At 56.6% G+C, this 19,924-nt stretch overlaps 1 protein-coding gene across 1 annotated transcript; it reads right to left on the reverse strand.

The window, feature by feature from the left end:
* Window positions 1–44: 44 nt before the first annotated feature.
* On the reverse strand, window positions 45–17,816 carry ANKRD52 (ankyrin repeat domain 52). Its single transcript, XM_079775363.1, has 28 exons — window positions 17,682–17,816; window positions 17,288–17,371; window positions 16,814–16,892; window positions 16,546–16,616; window positions 15,326–15,526; window positions 14,472–14,559; window positions 14,212–14,354; window positions 13,724–13,936; window positions 13,374–13,452; window positions 12,952–13,066; window positions 12,692–12,774; window positions 12,473–12,590; window positions 12,232–12,300; window positions 11,912–12,052; window positions 11,753–11,833; window positions 10,267–10,378; window positions 10,011–10,082; window positions 9,543–9,744; window positions 9,235–9,322; window positions 9,040–9,157; window positions 7,740–7,959; window positions 7,469–7,556; window positions 7,280–7,363; window positions 7,032–7,177; window positions 6,752–6,834; window positions 6,210–6,292; window positions 5,956–6,047; window positions 45–5,530 (listed from the first exon to the last, which is right to left on the reverse strand). The coding sequence occupies exons 1-28, from the start codon at window positions 17,706–17,708 to the stop codon at window positions 5,280–5,282; spliced, it is 3,231 nt and encodes a 1,076-aa protein (XP_079631489.1). The 5' UTR covers window positions 17,709–17,816; the 3' UTR covers window positions 45–5,279.
* Between the last annotated feature and the right edge of the window lie 2,108 nt (window positions 17,817–19,924).

A 19,924-nucleotide genomic window follows, 5' to 3' on the forward strand; every position in this document is an offset into this window, starting at 1 on the left:
TTCCTTCCCCCCAACCACAGGAATGGAGGCGGGACACAGGGCCAGTAGGAGCAATAGGATTTTAATAAACAGAACCCATCCTAAAGCCATGACTACGACAGTTGTACTTGCACCAAAACAGCATAGAAAACCAGGAGGTGGTGGGAGAGGGCTCAAAGCAGGTTGGGGGAAGGACAGGAGTTGGACCTAGAGGATGCAGGGTGCATCAATCTGTGGGGACAGCATTGTGCTTTAGCCCAGGGAGGAAGGGAAGGGATGGGGCAATGCACTGAGGTCCCCCCTTTTTCCTGCTGCCCTCAGCACCCTGGGGATACAGGCATCTGGGCAGATCTGCCCTTTATTGCTGACCACCAGCATTAAACACCCCCGACCCCAACGCTAGCACCACAGGTGGATCCAAGGCAGGGAGAAGGGCAGGAAGGGGAACATTGCTCAGAGAAAGATTCAACTAGAATCCAGTGAATTGTGCTCAGTTCTCTTTACTTCCTACAACCGAGTACATGGGTCACAGGGTGGAGGGCACAACAGGACATGGACATGCCCCTCGGTGCTCCCAGCACACCCTTGCACACAGGATGGTGGTGTCTGCAGCATCACAGGTCATGCAGGGCACAGGAAGGGGAGGATCACACACACGTAGACGTCCGCAGCGAGTACCAGACAGAGAACACCCCTGAATATACACAGCTGTACACAGGGAACCCCCAGGTCCCCAACCCAACCCTCTCCCCTGTCTTGCCGTCCCCCAGGCAGGAGGAACTGTATTGCTTTGAGAGAGCCACCCTGGGGGCCACTCTGCCAGGCACCCTCCCCTCCCACCCAACCCCATTTTGGCACATCTGCAAGACACACAGCAGCGAGAGTAGGCACCCTCCCTCCCAGGCTTCTGTGGCTTGGAGTTGAGGAAAGGGATAGGAGACGTCATCCTCCATCTTTCCCCTAGCCCTTCCCAACCCCTACCAAGCCCACTCCAGCCAGAACCCACCCCCACCCCAAACGCACACATACAAAGCTGAGCTACCCAGGAATACAGGGAACAAGGAGATTGTCCGGGATGGGGCAGAGGCCGGGGAGAGAAAGGACTGGAAGCAGAGACCCCACCTGCCGTGGGGTAAGACTGGCACAACAGCTACTTTAGTGCAATTGGAGAGGGCGCCCACAGTGAGGATGGACATGGGAGGGGAAGGCTCTCCCCAGCTTCCCTGGAAGCAAAGCCCGGCTCCCCAGGGGAGGGGCTCGCAGGAGTGAGCATGGGCCAAGGGTGGATCCTCTCGTCACCCGCCGCCCTCTGCCTCCCGGTGCAGTGAGTGTCCCCCTCACACCTACGTGGGCAACAGCAGCCTCAGTCAGTACCTTCAAGTAATTCAGAGAGCAGACCCTCCCACCCCAGCTTCCTCCCATCTCTGGGATTTGGTCGCTTCTCTAGGGGTTGGGTTGGGAGGAGGGAGTCCTCAAGACAGACCCTTCCTTCTCCACCTCCCTCTTCCCAGACCACTGGGCTTGGTCCTCAGACTCCTCACCTCCGCCCTTGCCCAACGGGGTCAAGGTGCGGGGACTGGAGCCACCATGATCGGGGGAAGGGCTGCTTTGCTCCTTCTCCCTCCTTCTTACAAGGTAGGGTTCAAACTAGGCAGGGTGGGGCCCCACAGGGGTTTGCCCCGAGGGGGGTTTCTGGGCTAGGGTCTGTAAGGCTATTTTCCTTTGCGGTGGGAAGGGGAGGCAGGGGACGAACACTGGGTGTGGGTGTGGGGGGGGAGGAATGGCGGGGAGGGAAGGAGGAAGGGGCCTCCCTGCTGGAGCACAGTCGCTGGAGTCATTCAAACGAAAAAACACGCATGTGCACAAGATCCACAGTGGGCCTGCTCCCAGCCCCTCCAGCCTGGCTCCACCCCACCCCTCAGGGCCCCTTCGAAGACCCCAGAGAAGGTTTTGGGGGTACAGCTGTAGAACCGTTCACTCTGGCCCCACACTCCGGTGCCCCCAGCCTCTTCTCCCCTTCTAGGTCCAGGGAGGAAGAAGGTGCTCAGGTGGGCAGACAGCGGTGGAAACAGTATTGAGTTTTCCTTTGGTTACATATTGAAGGCAAAGGTGAGCTGGACTTACAGTCAAAACGGATAGGGATGAGGAAGGAAGAGGGGCCATGGCTGGGGCTGGAGAGGGAGGTAGGCCCTCCTCAGCCCCTCCACCCCAAGGAACACGTCTAAGTGGGGTGGCAGTCCCTCAGTCTCATCTCTCCCACCCCCCACAGCACCAAACAAAAGGAGAAGCCCCCTCCCCCAGGGGCTGCTCCCCACCCCAACCTGGGCTGTACATTCAGTGGTTTTCAGCAGTCCTATGGCTCAGGGGCCAGGGGGTGGGGGAGGTGGCCCGTCAGTCTCAGCTGGACAGTGGCAGTGACCTGGTCTGTTGGTCCATCCCGGGACCCACAGTTTGTGCCATTTGTTTTTCTGAAGGATAGTACACACCCTACCAAAGCCACCGCCCAATCAGAAACATATCCCCACAAAATCAGAAACTAAAAACTGGCTCTTCATCTCGCCCTCGGATTTACACGTCTGTTTCCCTGTCTCCTGTGTAGCCCTCGCTCTGTCTCCTTTGCTGGGACCTGGGGCTGCTCCCAGGATCCTCACTCAAAATAGGCCTTTTCTCAAAAGTGCTTATTACTTGAAGCAAGTGCTTTAGAGCTGCGGTGGGGAGGGGAGGGGTAGAGGGCAGGTGAAGGGAAGGAGAAGTTTCTTCCCCACCTACCCCCTCAAGACTGGGGGGCATTCTGCCTGTTTTTTACGTCTCCACACCCGTTTAAGTCAGAGGTTAAAAAAAATCTTAACATTAAAATAAATATGCAGTGGCCATGAGCATGGTCAAAAGGCTTCAAAACACACAAGGGACTGGAGAACTGGGCGGGTCCTTTGGCTTGGAGAGGAGGCTGCTTGTCCTCCAGGCCTCACGCCCAGCACTGCTGACGGTGTGCTGAAGGGGCAGCCGGGAGCAGCCGCCAGAAATCTCACCAGCAAAACCATGGGGCTCCTGACAAATACTCCGACTCTTCCTGTCATCACCCAACGTCGATAAAGGAGAACACGACTGACTGATGCCCCGAGAGTCTTCTCTGGAGGACCTGGTTCCCCTCTCCCCGCCCCCCACCACCTAATTCCCAGCACCAAAATGAGAGGGAGGGGATGGAATGGGAAGATTTCAGGAGAGAGAATTAAAGTTAGGGGGCAAGCTCTGCAGATCCAGCAGGGTGGGGGCTGCAGCCCTTAAGAGAGGTCACATTGATTGTCGTATAGGGGAGGACGGGGTGGAAAGGGAGGCGGGCAAGAGGGGCGTCGCAAGGCCCTTTGGCTTTGAAAACAAAAATAAAAACTAAAAGCTGCACAATCCTTCTCACCAATAATGGTCATTGGAAGCTTTGAAATGGTTTAGGAACTGAGGGGTGGGGGAAGCAAGATAGAGGATAAAAAGGGACAAGGAACAAAAAGAAGAAGGACTTGGACAAACACCCCAGGCATCAGGGAACCAGCATGAGGTATGGTTAAGGGTATCTGTGAGGGAGGGAGGGGCCCTGGGATGCTCCCTCTCCCCTCAGCCCACCCTTGGCAAGGGTAGCAAGACTTGCAGGGGCCACAACTGGAAATCAGGTAAGATGGTGAATAAAGCAAGCATGAGAGAGGGGGCAGGAGAATGAGGGGCCCCCTGGCAGGGGGAGACCCTCTACTGTGTAAACGAAGCCCATCCAGTTCTCAGGGGACAATACTGATGGCAGCCAAACTGGGCAAGGATGCACTGTGGGCGCGGAGGGGGCATGACCTCTATTCAAGTTCTGTGTCTTGGCCCCTGGCTGAGGTATTGAGTGTGAGGAAGGGAACACTGGGCTGTGGGAAGGGGTCCAACTGTCCAGGAGGCTTAGCTAGGAGATGGATGGACAGGGCTTCTGAAGGGACCAGGGCCAAATTCAATGCTACATTTAAAGAAGAAACTGCCCCCTCCTCACTCCAGCCCAGTTTGGCTTTTAGGGTGCAACTTAGAGGAATCTTCTCAGTGCAGCCCCTAGCTCGAACCCCTCTCTCCCTGCTGCTGGGAGGCAAGGCCCTCGCCTCAGGATCTGCTGTTGCTCCTTAGACCAGAGCTTCGTCCTCCCTGGGAGGGGAAGCCCGGTCCCGAGGAGCCACGGTCCCTAGTCTGCCCTGCCCCTCCCACCATCTTTGGCTTCAGATCAGGAGTGACCGGGGGCCGTGGGTGCTCTTGGACATAGTGGACAGGGAGCAGAGGAACTACAGGACTGGGGCACAGGAGGAAGAGACAGCCCCTCCCTCCACACACATGCATACACATGCCTGAAACACATAGGACACACTAGGGCTGTGGTTTTGAAATGGGCAGGAAATTATTTGTTTCTTTCCCTAAAGGATAAAATGCTTACTTAAAAATTCATGACAAGCCTCAAAGTTAAGAGAGAGAGGAGAGCCAGGGAGGGAATGACCAGAGGCTCTGGCCTCCCAAAAGAAGTTAAAAGAAGAAGCAGGTTAAAGTGCGTGGTTGGGGCCAGGCCAGCGGGGAAGGGGAGCAGAGAGTAGGCTGTGGGGGCAGAACCAGCCCTTGATTTGCATATGAGGCGGCCAGGGGAGAGTGCAGGATTGGGGCCCAGGTACAGTAGTTGCTGCTTCAAGTGTTTTGCATTTGAACTTTAGGGGGATGGGATACAGAAATGGGGGAAAAGCTCCAGGCCCCAGTGCTAAATACCCTCCCCCCTTGTCCACTAGCTGCCCCTGAAGGGGGAGGGGGTTGCCCCCAGAGTGCTCACACAGTACCAGAAATTAAGGCTTCTCACTGCTGCGGGGATGGAGGAGCCGGCCGAGCAGGGAGGCAGTGATGGGTATGGAAGAAGAGGAAGGGATTGCCTGGCAGGAGGGGCAGGGGGACACAGAGAGGACAGTCAGAGGGAAGAGTTGGGGTCGCTGGCAGCAGAAAGAGGGAACTGAGAGATGGGGTAAAAGAGAGGGGGAGCCAGGCATTTAGCAATCATTTTGGGACACTTGGCAGAAGGGGCTGCCCTGGGGGTACCAAGGGCCTGGGGTGCTCCCTGTCAGTCCCAGACCCCTGCCAGGCCAGGATGGTATGGCAAAGGGGTGAGCAGCTGCTCCCCAGTGCTTTTCTCCCCCCTCCAACCCCCACCCCAGTCGTGTTCTCCTTTAAAGTGCCCTAAATGTATAGACTTTTTCTAAATAAATAGAATAAGATATCAAGCCACCGGCAGGGAGAGGGACACTGGTAAGGAGCTACTCAGAGTAGCAGCCATCTAACCCAATGGCGCCGTGCCGCTCCTGGCTGTAGGGGCAGGAGGCCCCGTGGGGCAGGGCCCCGCAGCCACCCACCGTCTTGACTGCTGCAATGCTGCAGTTCTTGAGCAGGCTGAAGCTGAAAGGACTGACGGCGTCCTTGGGTGGGAAAGGCTTCATGGTGGAAAGGATCAAGGCCAGGCAGTCTGCCACATCTTTGTTGGGGGCACAAGCCAGTGCTGGGGTGTGACCTGCAGGGAAGGGTGGGAACTAAGGCACCGAGTCCTGTATCTCTGGGCCCCCACTCCCCCTCTCCCGGGCCCTGAGCTCTCTCATCTGTGGAACGAACCAAGGCAAGCAAGCACTCAGTATGACCAGAAGTCAAGGGCCATGAGAGTCAAAGGAAGCGGGCAGGTAGGCTGTGGGAGTGTGGAGCTAAAGGTGGAGCATGGGGGACAGGAGGCTGAAGGATGTGTGTGTGGGGGTGTCTCCCTGAGGACCCTGCTAGCTCTACCTAGTTCCAACAGATTTCCCTCAGAGACTAGCATGCTGGTGCTGGGTCCCTGCTCTGAAGAGTTCCCTTGGGACGAAAAGCCAGGTCATAGCAAATTTAAGAGGTCACCTCCTGAAGAGTGTCCCTGACCCTAAACCCAGAACAGGAGGGGGCTCCACTCACCTTCTTCATCCACAGCCAGCACTGTGGCCCCACGACTCAGCAGGGCCTGCACCACAGAAGCTAGACCATTCCGGGCAGCGATGTGGAGTGGCCTTGGAAGGAAGGAAGGAGGAGCATGAAGTGGGTGGGATGCAAGCTTCCCTTCCACCCCAGCCAGAGTAGCAGGGTGCGTAGCAAACACTGTGAGCGCCAGAGAGCCCCTGGAATGCAGGCGGCTCCCCCCGCCCCCCGGAGCCCCGTCCCCGGGCACTCACATCTGCAGCGCACTGTTGGTAGCATTGATAAGGCCAAGGTCTTGGGTTTCTGCCAGGATCATGAGGGCACACTTCTCATGGCCCTGAGGGAGAGGGACAGAGTGCAGACTTGAGAGTGGAAGCATGGCAGGCCACAGAGGAGTAGGGGCGTGTGGCAGTGGGACAAAGAGCGATCCCACCGTCTGACAGGCTAGCTCAGTGGTCGGCAAACTGCGGCTCGCGAGCCACATGCGGCTCTTTGGCCCCTTGAGTGTGGCTCTTCCACAAAATACCACGTGCGGGCGCGCACGTACAGTGCGATTGAAACTTCGTGGCCCATGCGCAGAAGTCGGTTTTTGGCCTGGGCGAGTCTATTTTGAAGTGGTTCTAACGCCGAGCCACACTCAAGGGGCCAAAGAGCCGCATGTGGCTCGGGAGCCACAGTTTGCCGACCACTGGGCTAGCTGATCCTGACTCCACGCCTGTCCTCTGCCCCATCAAGCCCCCAGCCCCTTCATCGTGCCTGCCCTGCGCAGCCTCACCACCACCACTGCAGGCAGTACCTTGCTACAAGCCAAGTGGAGGGCAGTGTTCTTGTTCTCGTCCAGCACAGTCAGGTCTGCCTTCCCTCGGTACAGCAGAAATTCTACAAGAGAAAGGGGACAGAGCGGGACTGACGCCCCCAGAGCAGCAGCCATCCCGGCTCACCCTCCTATCTGCATCCACTGTGCACCACGTCTCAGAGGGTGAAACCCCCAAGACATGCCTCCTGCCTCCGGAACCCCCAGGCAGGGCTGACCCATCCTGCAGAAAGCCCAGGGTAGCGCCTCCCTCCGTACACACCCACAGCAGCAGTCTGCCCGTTCTCAGCCGCCGTCATGAGCGCGGTGCGGCCGGTGTGGTCAGTGGCGTCCACCTCAGCCTCGTGCTGCAGCAGCATCCGGAGCCCAGAGACATTGTCCGCGAAGGCAGCGGCGTGAAGAGGGGTCCTGCGGGCGGGGGTCCGGGCACAGTGAGACAGGAGGGGCTCTCCCACCTGAGCAGGAAGGAGCCCAGAGAGGCTTCTCCCCATGCCTTTCGCCACCACTCACCGTCCTTTGGCATCTCGGCTGTTCACAATCTTGGCACCCAGAGCTCCCAGCAGCATCTCTGTGGTGCTGTCCTGGTTATTAATTCTGGGGGAAGAGGGAGGCTCAGCAAGGGGGACCAGAGAAGCCCACTCCTGCCCGAAGCCCAGGTCAGGGACCCTGAGCAGAGCGGAGGCGGAGGAGGGGACTTACACTGCACAGTGCAAAGGAGTGAAGGGGTTCCCTTCCAGGTATGAAAACGGGCTGTGTTCAAGTAACAACTCCAGACAATCTTCATGTCCTGGCGTGAGGAAGGCAGAGCAGTGATGGACAGAGACAACAACAAGGTTCCCTACGTCTGTCCTCTCCCATCTCCCCACACTCCATTCTCCCTCCAGAACCAGATCAACCCAGGTCCCTCCCTCAACCCACTTGTCCTTAGTCTCTGTACACACTCCTGTGCCTGCAAAGACCCAGACCATACCAGTGTAGGAGGCCCAGTGCATGGGCGAGTATCCGCTGTAATCCACTCCGGCATCCAGGGGGTCTGTGGACAGGGCAGCCTGCAACAGGGTCCGCAGGACTGCAGTGTGGCCACAGGCAGAGGCCAGGTGAATGGGGGTGCGGCCCTTGAAGTCTCGGCACAGCACAAATGCGTCGTGGTCCAGCAGGGCAGCCAGGCAGTCCTCACAGCCGGTCACTGCCTGGGGTGGGGAGTGCGGTTGAGGAGCCACTCCCTCTCCAATGGCCAGTCACTGGGGCTGGCCCAGGAGTGCGAGCCTCATCCAGAGCTCCAATCCTAGTCTTTTTTTTTTTTTTAATTGGGGTGACATTGGTTAATAAAATGATACAGGTTTCAGGTATACAATTCTACAAACACATCACCTGTATGTTGTGTTGTGTGTTTACCACCCCATCCAATCCTAGCCTTTACAACAGTGACTCCAGGTGTTAGCGATCAGCAGCTGCTTCCTTTACTCTCTAAGCCAGTGGTTCTCAACCTTCTTAATGCCGCGACCCTTTAATACAGCTCCTCATGTCGTGGTGACCCCCAACCATAAAATTATTTTCGTTGCTACTTCATAACTGTAATTTTGCTACTGTTATGAATCATAATGTAAATATCTGTGTTTTCCGATGGTCTCAGGCGACCCTGCTAGTAGTTCTCAACCTGTGGGTCACGACCCACAGGTTGAGAACCGCTGCTATAGAGCGAGGTTCGGATGGTCTCGCCTGAGACCATCGGAAAACACAGATATTTACATTACGATTCATAACAGTAGCAAAATTACAGTTATGAAGTAGCAACGAAAATAATTTTATGGTTGGGGGTCACCACGACATGAGGAACTGTATTAAAGGGTCGCGGCATTAGGAAGGTTGAGAACCACTGCTCTAAGCCAACATGTAATCAGGATGGCAAGAGTGAATCCTGGCACTCTGGAACGGGAGACAGGTGCGGAGTAAGGAGACTAAGGGAACCGAACAACCCTGGGGGACAAGGAGGCAGCTTTAGGACAGGAGACGGTGGAGAAGGACTGGGTAATGGCCTCTTCATCCAATGGGACAGCGCCAGCAGGGCATCCTGGGGCAGCCTGGCTGGGGGGCAGGTGGTTGTATGTGATTACAAAGCAAGGTGATCCAGGAGAAAACACAGTGAGGCCCAATAAGACTCGGTACAAAGTCCTGGCCCACCTGCTAGACGCTCTGCTGTCCTACTGCTGGTGGGTCCTGCACTCCTCGTCCAGGCCCGTCAATGAGCAACCCCACCCGGGCTCGCTTACCCCACGGTGGAGGGCGGTGCAGCCCCGGAGGTCAGCAGCATCAGCTGTGGATCCTTTCTCTAGCAGCAGATGTACACAGTCCACATGGCCATTCATGATGGCCAGCATCAGTGGGGTTCTACAGAGGGGGCAGGAGAAGGGTGAGGGCCCAGCAGTGATGGGAAAGCCTGCACTCCACCCCTGGCCCACACTCACTGTCCATAGGCATCCATGACATCTGTGATGTCAGCTCGTTCCCCACTGTCGATCAGCAAGTGCAGGGAGTCAGTGTGACCAGAGGCAGCTAGGAGGAAAGGGGCCTGTGTCAGGGCACGGTCAGGGGGAAGGAGGCCAGGGCCAGGCTAAAGGGGTCGGGGGATAGGAAGCTACAAATCAGCATATGATGTTTCCATCCTCCTCACCCCACTCCACTCCCAACCCCAATCCCATTCAGGAGGGATGGTGGACCAGCCTCCAAGGCCTGGTGTGGCCAGGGGAGGGAGCAACCTCAGGGGCATACGAACCAGCAGCGTGCAGGGGTGTCCACTTGCGCTTGCGCTCCTTGATGAGGGCAGAGGCGCCGTGGGCTGTAAGCACCTCCACACACTCAGTAGAGCCTCGCTCAGTAGCCAGGAAGAGCGCGGTCCGGCCCTTGTGGTCCCTTACATCCAGATTCACCAGCGTCTCGGCCAGTGTCTTCAGGGCTTCACAGTGACCATTGTAGGCCTGGAGGGGTGTGGGCAACCAATGGATACAGCTCAGGACACTGCCTCATTCTGCTCTTCGGGCCCCTGGGGAGACTCCAACCAGCAGTCCTCCCCACAAGCTCCTCAGCCCCTCGGGTTCTTCACCTGCACTATGCCCTCCCCTCTCCAGACCACTGCCTGCCTGCCACATCTTCACAAGACAGAGCAAGGGCAGTTCACAGTGTGTGCGCCTGCGCGTGGATCAGGTGAGGACAAGGCAGGCTAGAAGAAAAGGCTGGGACTCACAGCTAAGTGCAAAGGGCTGACTGGAATGGTGCTCTCCACATCCTCCAGGCAGTTAAAGGACATTTCTAAGAGCTGCAATGGCAGGATAGCAGGTGCTAAGGTTTTGGAAATCCCAAGATATTAGCCCTGTCCCCCACCAACAGTAATCCCCTGAGCCAGCCCCTGGGCCTAGAGACCACATTTGATTCAGTCACCCCTTGGTTTCGGAATCCACAAACACAAAGGTGCCCTATCCAGGGCCAGATCCCACACGTACCAGTTCGAGGTTCTGTCTGTTGCCATAGGCGGCTGCATAGTGCACAGCTGTGTAGCCCTGCCTGTCCCGCAGGGAGGGGTCTGCACCGTTATCCAGTAAGAACTCCAGACAGCTGGGGGCAGGAGTAGACTGTGAGGTGGGGACAGGCCCAGTCCAGGAGGGCACAGTTCTGGGACGGGCAGAAGAGAGGGGCCAGGGAGCCCCTCCAAGCCTAGCTGGCCAACACCCAGGTGTGCTATCTCCTGCCCATTCCACTCCAGCTCCAGACCCACCCTCCTTCAGGTCTGCCCTAAACCACTTTGGCTTCAACACCCTCCTAGAGAACCTAGACACAAGTACCAGCTATCAACATTCTGCTGACGGACACTCTCCCACCTCCAGGCATGCTGACCCCCTACTTTATTTATTTTTTTTTTAAATATATTTTATTGATTTTAGAGAGAAAGGGAGAGGGAGAGAGAGATAGAAACATCAATGATGAGAGAGAATCATCGACCGGCTGCCTCCTGCACGCCCCACACCGGGGACCGAGCCCGCAACCCAGGCATGTGCCCCTGGCCGGCATCGAACCGGGGACCCCCCAGTCCGCAGGCCGACACTCTATCCACTGAGCCAAACCAGCCAGGGCATGACCCCCTACTTTAAATGCCTTCTCCTCCCAGCCCATCTGGACTACTCATCTCAGCCCTGGCCCAGCATCCTGCCCTGTGTGAGGCCTTCCCCAGCCTTCCCAGTTAGGTGCCTCCCCTGCTGTACTCCCTTGGCCCCTTCGCATTGCTTAGCAGTGGCTGTTCTAGTAGTGATCATACAATATAGCCCTCACCAGGTGCCACACTGTTCTAAGCACTTCCTGCGCATTCAACAGTTTAATCCTCATAATGATCCTACAAGGCAGATACTAGTCTTATCCTTACTATGGTTGAGGCAATTGAGGCAAAGAGAGGTTAAGTTACTTGCCAAAGATCACAAAGCTGAGCCTCTTTGATTGTAAGTACCCTTTAAAAAAGATAAACTTTGTATTTTAGAAGAGTGTTAGATTTACAGAAAAACTGTGAAGATAGTACATACAGAGTTCCCATATACTCCGTACCCAACTTCCCCTATTATTGACATCTCACATTAGAATGTGTGTCCTTTCATTTATCTTTCCCAACAGATTTTCAGCTTTTAGAAAGCAGAAATGTGGGGTAATTTACCCTTTATCCTCAGTACGTAGCACAGTACTTGGTAGCTAATAAGTAATTACTCAATTAATGCTGTGGAATAAACAAATGACTTGGTGTGTTTGGTTTTTCTGATCCTCTCAGGAAGACCACCTGTCCCCTGAGGAAGAAACTATGCCTCATACGCTTGTCTTTACCCACAGTGCTTAGTCCTGCACTGAACTCGGGCTCCACACACTCCGCTGCCGAGTGCCTGTGGTGGGAGGAGAGGAGAGCTGGCACTGCGGGAAAGCACCCCGCACACCGGTCCCTCAGCTACTCACAAGAAGGCCTCCTTCCTGCGGGACTCCTTCAGGGGCTCGTCCTCGTCAGCATCGTGGCTGGAGGATGAGTGGGGTTCTGCTCTGTGGGAGGGAGAGTGAAGAAGTCAGGGGATGTTCAGGGAGGTGCGTGGGGCTGAGAGGGCCACGGCGGAGCCTCACCTCCTGTAGGTGTCAGAGGCGGCGGCGTAGTGGAGCGGGGAGCAGCCTTTGCAGTCGGCCTCGTTGACGCCTGCCCCAGCAGTCACCAGGGTGACGGCGCACTGGTAGCTGCCGTTGGCGGCTGCGTAGTGCAGCGGCGTCCTGGGGAGAAGTGGAAGAGGCGGGTGGAAGAATCAGGGACAGATCCAAACGCAGCAGGTGCACAGCCAAGAGCGGCTTCGTAACATTCTCCTTCCTTAGCCTCCAACCCCCAACCCTCGCGCTATCATTTGTCTCTCTAATCAGACAACCCTTGCGTACACCTGTGCACATTAACACACCTTCCAAATTTGTCTCTCCTCCTCAAGTCAGCTCCACTGCTCAACAGCAAATTAAGACATTCCACATTCCTGAAAGGAAGCAGGATGGGGGAAGAGAGTGGCAGCCTCAGGGAGAAGCCACAGGCGCAGGGAGGGGCGAGGGAGGATGGAACTGCTCCACTGTGAGGGGAGATGCGGGCAGGAAAGGAGCGGCTGGCCCCTGCCGGCTCTCTTCCCCAGGCCCGGGAGGGGAAGCACTCACCCTCCAGAAGCAGCAGCATGAAGACAGGTGCGGCCAAGGTTGTCAGGCGTATTGATGTCAAACCCAGCTGAAAGCACGTGCTCATTGCTGAGTGAAGATACAATGCTGTACAGCTGACCTGCAGGGCCAGACCAGCCACAGATCCCAGGTAAGGGCACTGAGCAGCACAGCGTCTGCTCCCCTATAGACCTGCCCACCTCCCCCCTGGTCAGCACGTACCTGAGGAAAGCAGCTTACGACAACAGTCAGAGAATCCAAAAAGGACAGCTAAGTGCAGGGGGAACATGTCATGGATGCCGCGCCTAGGGAGAAGCTGGGACTCACTCCTTGGTCCAGGCGGGACCAGTTAGACCTCTTCCTGTGACCCACCACCAGCCCAGGAGATGGCAAGCTTCCCTTTAGCAAGCTTCTGTGTGCCTCCCTGTTTGATGTGAGCCATCTGAGGCAGCCTAGAAGTGGGCCCAGGAGCCCTGACTCACCGGGCGGTGTCCGCGCCATTGGTCATGAGGGTGCTGATGAGCAGCTCGTGTCCGTAGCGAGCGGCCACGTGCAGTGGCGTGTTCCCAAATCTGTCAGCACAATCGATCTCGCTGCCTGCGGGGGACGCATACACATAAACTCAGCAGGCCTCAGGCTTCAGACCACTTCTACTAGTTAGCGCCCATTTGAGTGCTCAGTAAGTGCGCGTGCCAGGCTAAGCATTCCACATGTGTCATCTTGTTGGTTGGCCTTAGGGGAAGGGGCAGGCAGAGCAGGGCCATTTCCATTGGTGCCTAGCTCAGAACTCCAGGTGCCATCCTGACGGGAAGACGTGGTGGGAGGCAGAATAAGGAAGGAGAGGTTTTCTAGAAATGAGTTCTCTGGGGGAAGAGGAGAAGGGAGCAGTCTCCCGAATCCATACCGTTCTGGATGAGGATCTGGGAGCGGGTGAAACGGCCGTGGATGGCAGCCATGTGCAGAGGACTTTTGCCTTCTTTGCTCTGTGGAAACATGGCGTGTGTGTTTTCCTTTTCTTTTTTTCAGTACAAAGCACAGAGAATGCCCTGTCCCCCCTTTCAAAGGACACATCCCTGAGGATGGTATAGCCCCATGGACATGTTCTCGGCCCACATTCTCACAGGTCCCAGGCAAGCTCTGATCAACCCAGGAAGCCAGTGGACAATTCCCAGAGAGTTATCCAGAAGGAAGATATGGCCAGAACCCAGAGCCAGGCTCCTCTCCCCACTGGCCTCAGCCCATCCCTTCAGGTACCTGGTAGTTGACATCAGCCCCGTTATTGACCAGAAGCTCCAAGCAGAGAGCGCCATTGGTGGAGACGGCAGCCACGTGCAGTGGCGTGAAGCCCTTGTCATTCGGCTGGTTGACATTGGCTCCTGCGTTCACCAGCTCAATAGCCACAGCATCCTGGCCCAGGTAGCAGGCAATGTGCAAAGCTGTGTTCCCAAAAGCATTGGGCTCATCGATCTGGGTTTCCGGGGTGAGGAAAAGGGGAGTATCAGTTTAAACAAAAGTGGTAGCTGGCACAAACAGCCTAGAGAACCCCAGAAATCCAACAACTGCCTCAGCTCCCTCAGATTCCTGACCCAAAAGTCTGAGGGCACTATTACTTAAGGTAAGCATTATTCAGACCCTTTCACATCCTCCATGGCTCCCAAAACCATACCTTCCTATCTCCATAACAGACTCTGACCCCCAACTCCCCGCCCTCAGTCCCCAGCCCCTGTACTCAGCACCCTCACCTCAGCCCCTGTCCGGAGCAGGTACTTCACCACTTCAATCTGGCCACTGGCAGCAGCTGTATGGAGCAGCCCATAGCCCTTGCGGTCCTTGCAGCCAAGGTCTGCTCCCCGTGCCACCAGCAGTTTCAGGACATCCAGATGCCCTGAGAAGAGAGGATGCCTTCAGGCCGGGTTTGCGGAGTGCCTCTCTGAGGGCAGCACCCCCCCTGCCCCAGGAATCCGAGTGACCCAACTCCTCCTCTTCCCGTGCATCTTCTCACCTAGGAAAGCTGCCCAGTGCAGAGGCTGCCGCTCCTTTTTGTCACAGACGTTCAGGCTAGCTCCCTTATTGAGGAGCAGGCTCACCGTCTGTATCAGGACAGGAAACACCGTCAGTGCCACGTTCGTGCCCTCAACCTACCTAAGAACAGACACCTCAGCTCCTGAAAAGGCTGAGGCAGCCTGATGGTGTTGGTTCTGGAGCAGCGGTCACCAGCCTTTCAGACCTCGCGGACCACCGGTTGGCGACCACTGATCTGGAGAAGCGGCGGGAACAGAGGAGGCAGGCACTACGAAGGAGATCCCTCACACACTGGACGTTTGAGGAAGTCTCTTCAGGTGATCTGGTGGTGGTGTTTTTGTTTTTTGTTTGTTTTTCAATTACAGTTTACTTTCCATTTTGTTTTGTACTGTTTTCAGGTGTACAGCACAGTGGTTAGACAATAACCACTTTACAAAGTGTTCCCCCTGATACTTCTAGTACCCACCTGGCACCATACATAGTTATTACATGATTACTGACTATATTCCCTATGGTATATTTTACATCCCCCCGATCTGGTGGTTCTTAAACTCTTGAAAAGTCTTTGGAAATGTGCTGAAAGACATTGACTCTCACATCAGAAAAAGGCATGTATATAAACATTTTCCATGCAACTCCAGAGAGTTTACCACCCTCCTGAAGTCCAAGTCAAGAATTTCAATCTAATGTGACCATTCATTCAGTGCATGAGCCCAACGGCTCATATAACCATCAGGGCTTCTCCTCGCCAGGGCTAATGGCCCAGAAGCCAGGAAAGATGAGGAGGAAGGAAAGGGAAGGACTAGGCTGGCATGGACTGGAAGTGGTCCTCACCTCTAGATGCCCACTATGCACTGCATGATGCAGGGCACTGCGCCCGCTCCTGTCAGCCACGTTGAGGCTGCTCAGCAAGGGTGCCAGAGCCTCAGCACACTTGGTGGCCCGGTTGGCGGCAGCCACATGCAATGGTGTCTGCCACAGCTTGTCCCGGGCATTCACATCTGCTGAATGTGCCAGCAGCAGCCCCAGCACCTTCTGTTCGGAGGCAGGGGGTAACAGAGATGACAGAGGGGCGTTAGGAAGTAAAACAATAGGAAATGGAGGGAAGAACAGGTCAGCATGGCACAGGTGGCCCCATTCCCCCACATGCCCTGCCCCCAGCACAGCATATCTAGCCTCTCAATGCCTACTTCCCATCTTCTCCTGGGTCTCCTTAGAGCTTAAACCTTCCCTACCTTGCTGATAAAACCAGAGATGCTTTCCTCTTCCTCAAGCCACCAATATTACTCTCTACCCGACCCTGAAAATCTTCACCCACACATAGAGTCACTACCAAGCAAACCCACACATACAGAGGACCCACTCCCCCACTACTTCTAGGAAAGATAAACACCCCTGAGATATAAATGCCCAAGTGCCCTCCTTCAACCCTTCCATAGGCACCAAAATCACTTTCATTACCTAGGTAAGCAAACCCACCTCACGAGTGGGTTCCTCTCCAAAACCCAGGCTAAAATGGCCCTCCTAATCACCACCCACCCCTTCCCGCTGGCCTCGGTCCCACCCTTCCCTGGTGGCTCGAGCCAAGGAAGTGACTTAAAAGAGGGAGGCCTCCTTTTCCCTCTGCAGGGTTGATGGACTCATCTGGTGAGGCACGTTTGACCCCTGTGCTGTCAACTTTCATACTGCTTGAGGCAGGGATGCAGCAGATCACCACCCCTGTCCCTCCTCAGGAGAAACATAATCTCAGTGCCCAGAGGGGGATCGGACTCCGAGGTGGCCCCCCGGGAAGGATGAGTCACTCAGGCCTGGCAGCGGGGCCCCCTGCAGTCTGCCAGCCCAGTGTTAAGCTCTGCCCTGACGTCACATCAGCTGGCAGCGCTCAGCCCCACCTTTCCAGCCAGTTCTAGGGGCAGGAGGGAGGGGCCAAGGTCTGGCCTTCTCCCTGTCCGGGGGTAGACCAGTTTGTCAGGCAGAGGACTGAGGCTCTCCAAGCCTTAACCTCCACCTTTAACCAACTCATCCTCTTTGGTGAACGAAGGGGAGGCCTGTACCTCATTTCGGGAGGCAGCAGCACGATGAAGAGGGGTCAGCCACAGTGTGTCCTTAGCGTTGACATTAGCACCTGCAGGGAAGTAATTTCCCCGTTAGAGAGGAGGTGGAGAAGGGGCAGGAAAGGAAGCCAGGAATCAGGCCGGGGAGCCTGGACGGGGCTGGAGCCTGGCCTGGACCAGTGTCCAGAGAACAAGCCTTGGATACGGAGAAAGAGGCTCCTCCCGCAGGCCCCTCCCCGGCGCCACACCTTCCGGCGCCCGCTTTCACCTGACATCAGTAGCAACTGGAGGATGGGGACATCGCCTACGTAGGCAGCAGCATGCAGTGGGGTTCGCCTCTCTTGGTCCTGGGAAGGCAGAAGAGAGGAGCAGCTGCGGTGGTGAACACGGAACCCCAGGCCTTTCCCCACACCCTCCTCCCACAGGTTCTGCAGACCCTAAATCCCGACCCTGGGTCCACGCCAGCACCGCGGAGGGTGGGCGAGGGGTCAGGCCCGCCGCGCAGCGGTCCCTTCCGAGAGGAGGGGCTGCGGACACGGATGCTTCAGGGGGAACGCGGCTCTGGTCTGCGCTGCGAGCCCGACCCTCTCCATCCCCAAAGGGGGAGCCGGCGCCCACCCGGCGTGGAAAGCGCTGCGGCGTCACCCGAACTGGGGAGCCCGGAGCCCCCCACTGGCGGGAAGGAGTCCGGAACCCCAGGGCCCGGCTCCCCGGCTCGCCATCCTCCCCGATCCCCACTCACCAGCACGTTGATGTTCTCCTTCTGCGAGAGGAGGGAACGCACTTCCTCCACATCTCGGCTAAAGATGGCCTGGACCAGGGGCGGCTGCGGGGAGAGCCAGCGTCAGGGAGCGGGCGGCGCGGCACCGGGCGGGGGGCGGGGGCCTCCAGGTCGGAGGGGGGCGTCGCAGAGGGGGCTCCACGCTGGGGTCCTGGCTGCAGGGCACTCTCGCGGCGTCTCCGCCGTCGCCGGGCCGCCAAGGGCACCGACTCGGCGGAGGGGAGCGCGGCGCGGGGCGGGGCGGGCGCCTCGGGAGCTCCGGGCTCGGGCCCGGCCTAGGCCGCACATCCCCGGGCTCGCGTGGCGGCGGCGCCCGGCACCGGAGGGAGGGAGCGGGGAAGGCAGAAGGCCTGACCTGGTCCGTGATGCTGAGGATCCCCATGGCCCGGCCCGGGCTCCGTCCGCATCGAGCTCCCGGCGGCGGCGGCGGAGGATCCACCGGGGACACGGGGCGGCCCAGGCGGCGGCTGCGGCGGCGGCTGCGGGGAGAGCGCGGCCCCGCCTACCGGGGGGGGGGGGGGGGGGAGAGCGGGAGCCCGCAGCGCCCCCTGGCGGCCATCCTGGGCCCCGCAGCACGCTGGCCGCGCTGCCCCGGCCGGTAGCGCCCCCGGCCCGACCCTGGCGGCTCCCCCGCCTCGCGTGTGGGTTCCCGGCTCCCGGCCGGCCGCGCGGTGCCCTCCTCTCCAGTCCGGCGGCCCCGGCCCCCCCATACTCCCCCGTCCCCCCCCCCCCCCCGGCTCCCCGCCAAGGCTCTAGCAGCAACGCAGACCTTGGCCCTGCGGTGCCTGCCAACCCGAGGACCCAGCCCACCGTGCCCAGTGCCTCCTCGGGAGCTAACTCCTCACGTCAGCGATTGCACACCCCAAATCCCCCCCAGACTTGGGGAGACAGGGGCGTGGAGATCTGGGGGTTATATACGGCAATAGCTTTGGAGGATGGGAAGTCGCGTAAATCCACTAGTGATGACATGAGTTGCGTAGAAAGGAAGTAGCAAAAGTGCTCAAACTTCAGAGAGAAATCCCCAGGAATCTCCGGCTGCCGAGCCTGCCCCCCAAAGAGGCCAGGAGGGTCTGGAGGCCTCCAAAGCCAACAGAAGGGGCACTTTCCGACCCCCTCATCACTACATCGCCAGGGTAAGGTGGTAGGGTGTTGGTTACACTTTAAAAGACCCAAAGGTTTCTACCCAGAAAAGGGTGGGGTGCTCCCCTCCTCCGCTGGAGAGGCCTGAGAGCAGCCAATCGGGAAGAGCTGGATGCAGGGCAGCCCAGCCCAGGAGGGGAAAAGGAGGGAAGAAAAGTGGATATTAAAAAACTGGTACAATTTATAAAAGGTAACGAAGGGACCTGTTCAGAGCTCAGCAACTCAGTAAGTGCGTCCTAAGAAGGGAAGAAGGGTAGCAGTTGGCCCCCTGTCCAAGAATCGATATAGAAGCCCTCCCTTGCTCTCCAACAATCTATGCCCCCTCATTGCTTCCAATATTTTGGCTCCCACCAGAAAGATACACAAGACACTGGTACCAGTGCTTTTTCCTGGAGAGGAACTGGGAGACAGGGAGTGAAAAATAAGAGGAAAATGTATCTATCACTATATTCTTTTAAAATATATTTTTATTGTTTTACCATATTGGAAATAAAATTTACACTATTATGTAAACCTTACCTCTTCCAGGAAGTCTTCCCTGTTAACAGGTTCTTTCCCTGTTGTTAGGTCTTCTTAACACTTATTTTAGCCCTAACCGGTTTGGCTCAGTGGATAGAGCGTCGGCCTGCGGACTGAAGGGTCCCAGGTTCGATTCCGGTCAAGGGCATGTACCTTGGTTGCGGGCACATCCCCAGTAGGGGGTGTGCAGGAGGCAGCTGATGGATGTTTCTAACTCTCTATCCCTCTCCCTTACTCTCTGTAAAAAATCAATAAAATATATTTAAACAAACAAAAAAACACTTACTTTATCCTGTAGCACTCACATTTAAATTGCACACCTTTGTTGCTCATTTCACCTTCAATCTTTGACATACAAGTGCCCAATAGTTTAGAATGGATTTTACATTCCTTGTGAGCTAGTCTTGCTTTCAACACAGGACTTCACATCGTTTGTTTGTTTTTCTATGAAAAAGGGATTTTGAGCTCTCTGAAAGCAACAGTAGACATTAAATTATTCTTCATAGCTCTAGCAGAGCAACACATGGGAACAGGCACGTAATAATTGATGATGAAGCCCTAGCTGGTTTGCTCAGTGGATAGAGCGTTGGCCTGCAGACTGAGGGGTCCCAGGTTCGATTCCGACCAAGGACACATGCCTGGGTTGTGGGCTTGATCCCCAGTGGGGGGCGTGCAGGAGGCAGCCGATAAATGATTCTCTCTCATCATTGATGTTTCTATCTCTCTCTCCCTCTCCTTTCCTCTCTGAAATCAATAAAAATATATTTTTAAAAATAATTGATGATGATTATGATGATGATGAAGATGAGGCTGGAAAAGTAGAAGCTGACAGTAGCTGGAGATGAGATGGATATGGGTGTTGGGACATGCTGACTTGGCTGTTGGGTATGAGGGACCTTCCAGGAAGGGCTAAGCTAGGATATGGCCCAGAGGATGGGG

This window comes from Cnephaeus nilssonii (genome assembly GCF_951640355.1).
Source record: "Cnephaeus nilssonii genome assembly, chromosome: 6".
NCBI classification, from domain to species: domain Eukaryota; kingdom Metazoa; phylum Chordata; class Mammalia; order Chiroptera; family Vespertilionidae; genus Cnephaeus; species Cnephaeus nilssonii.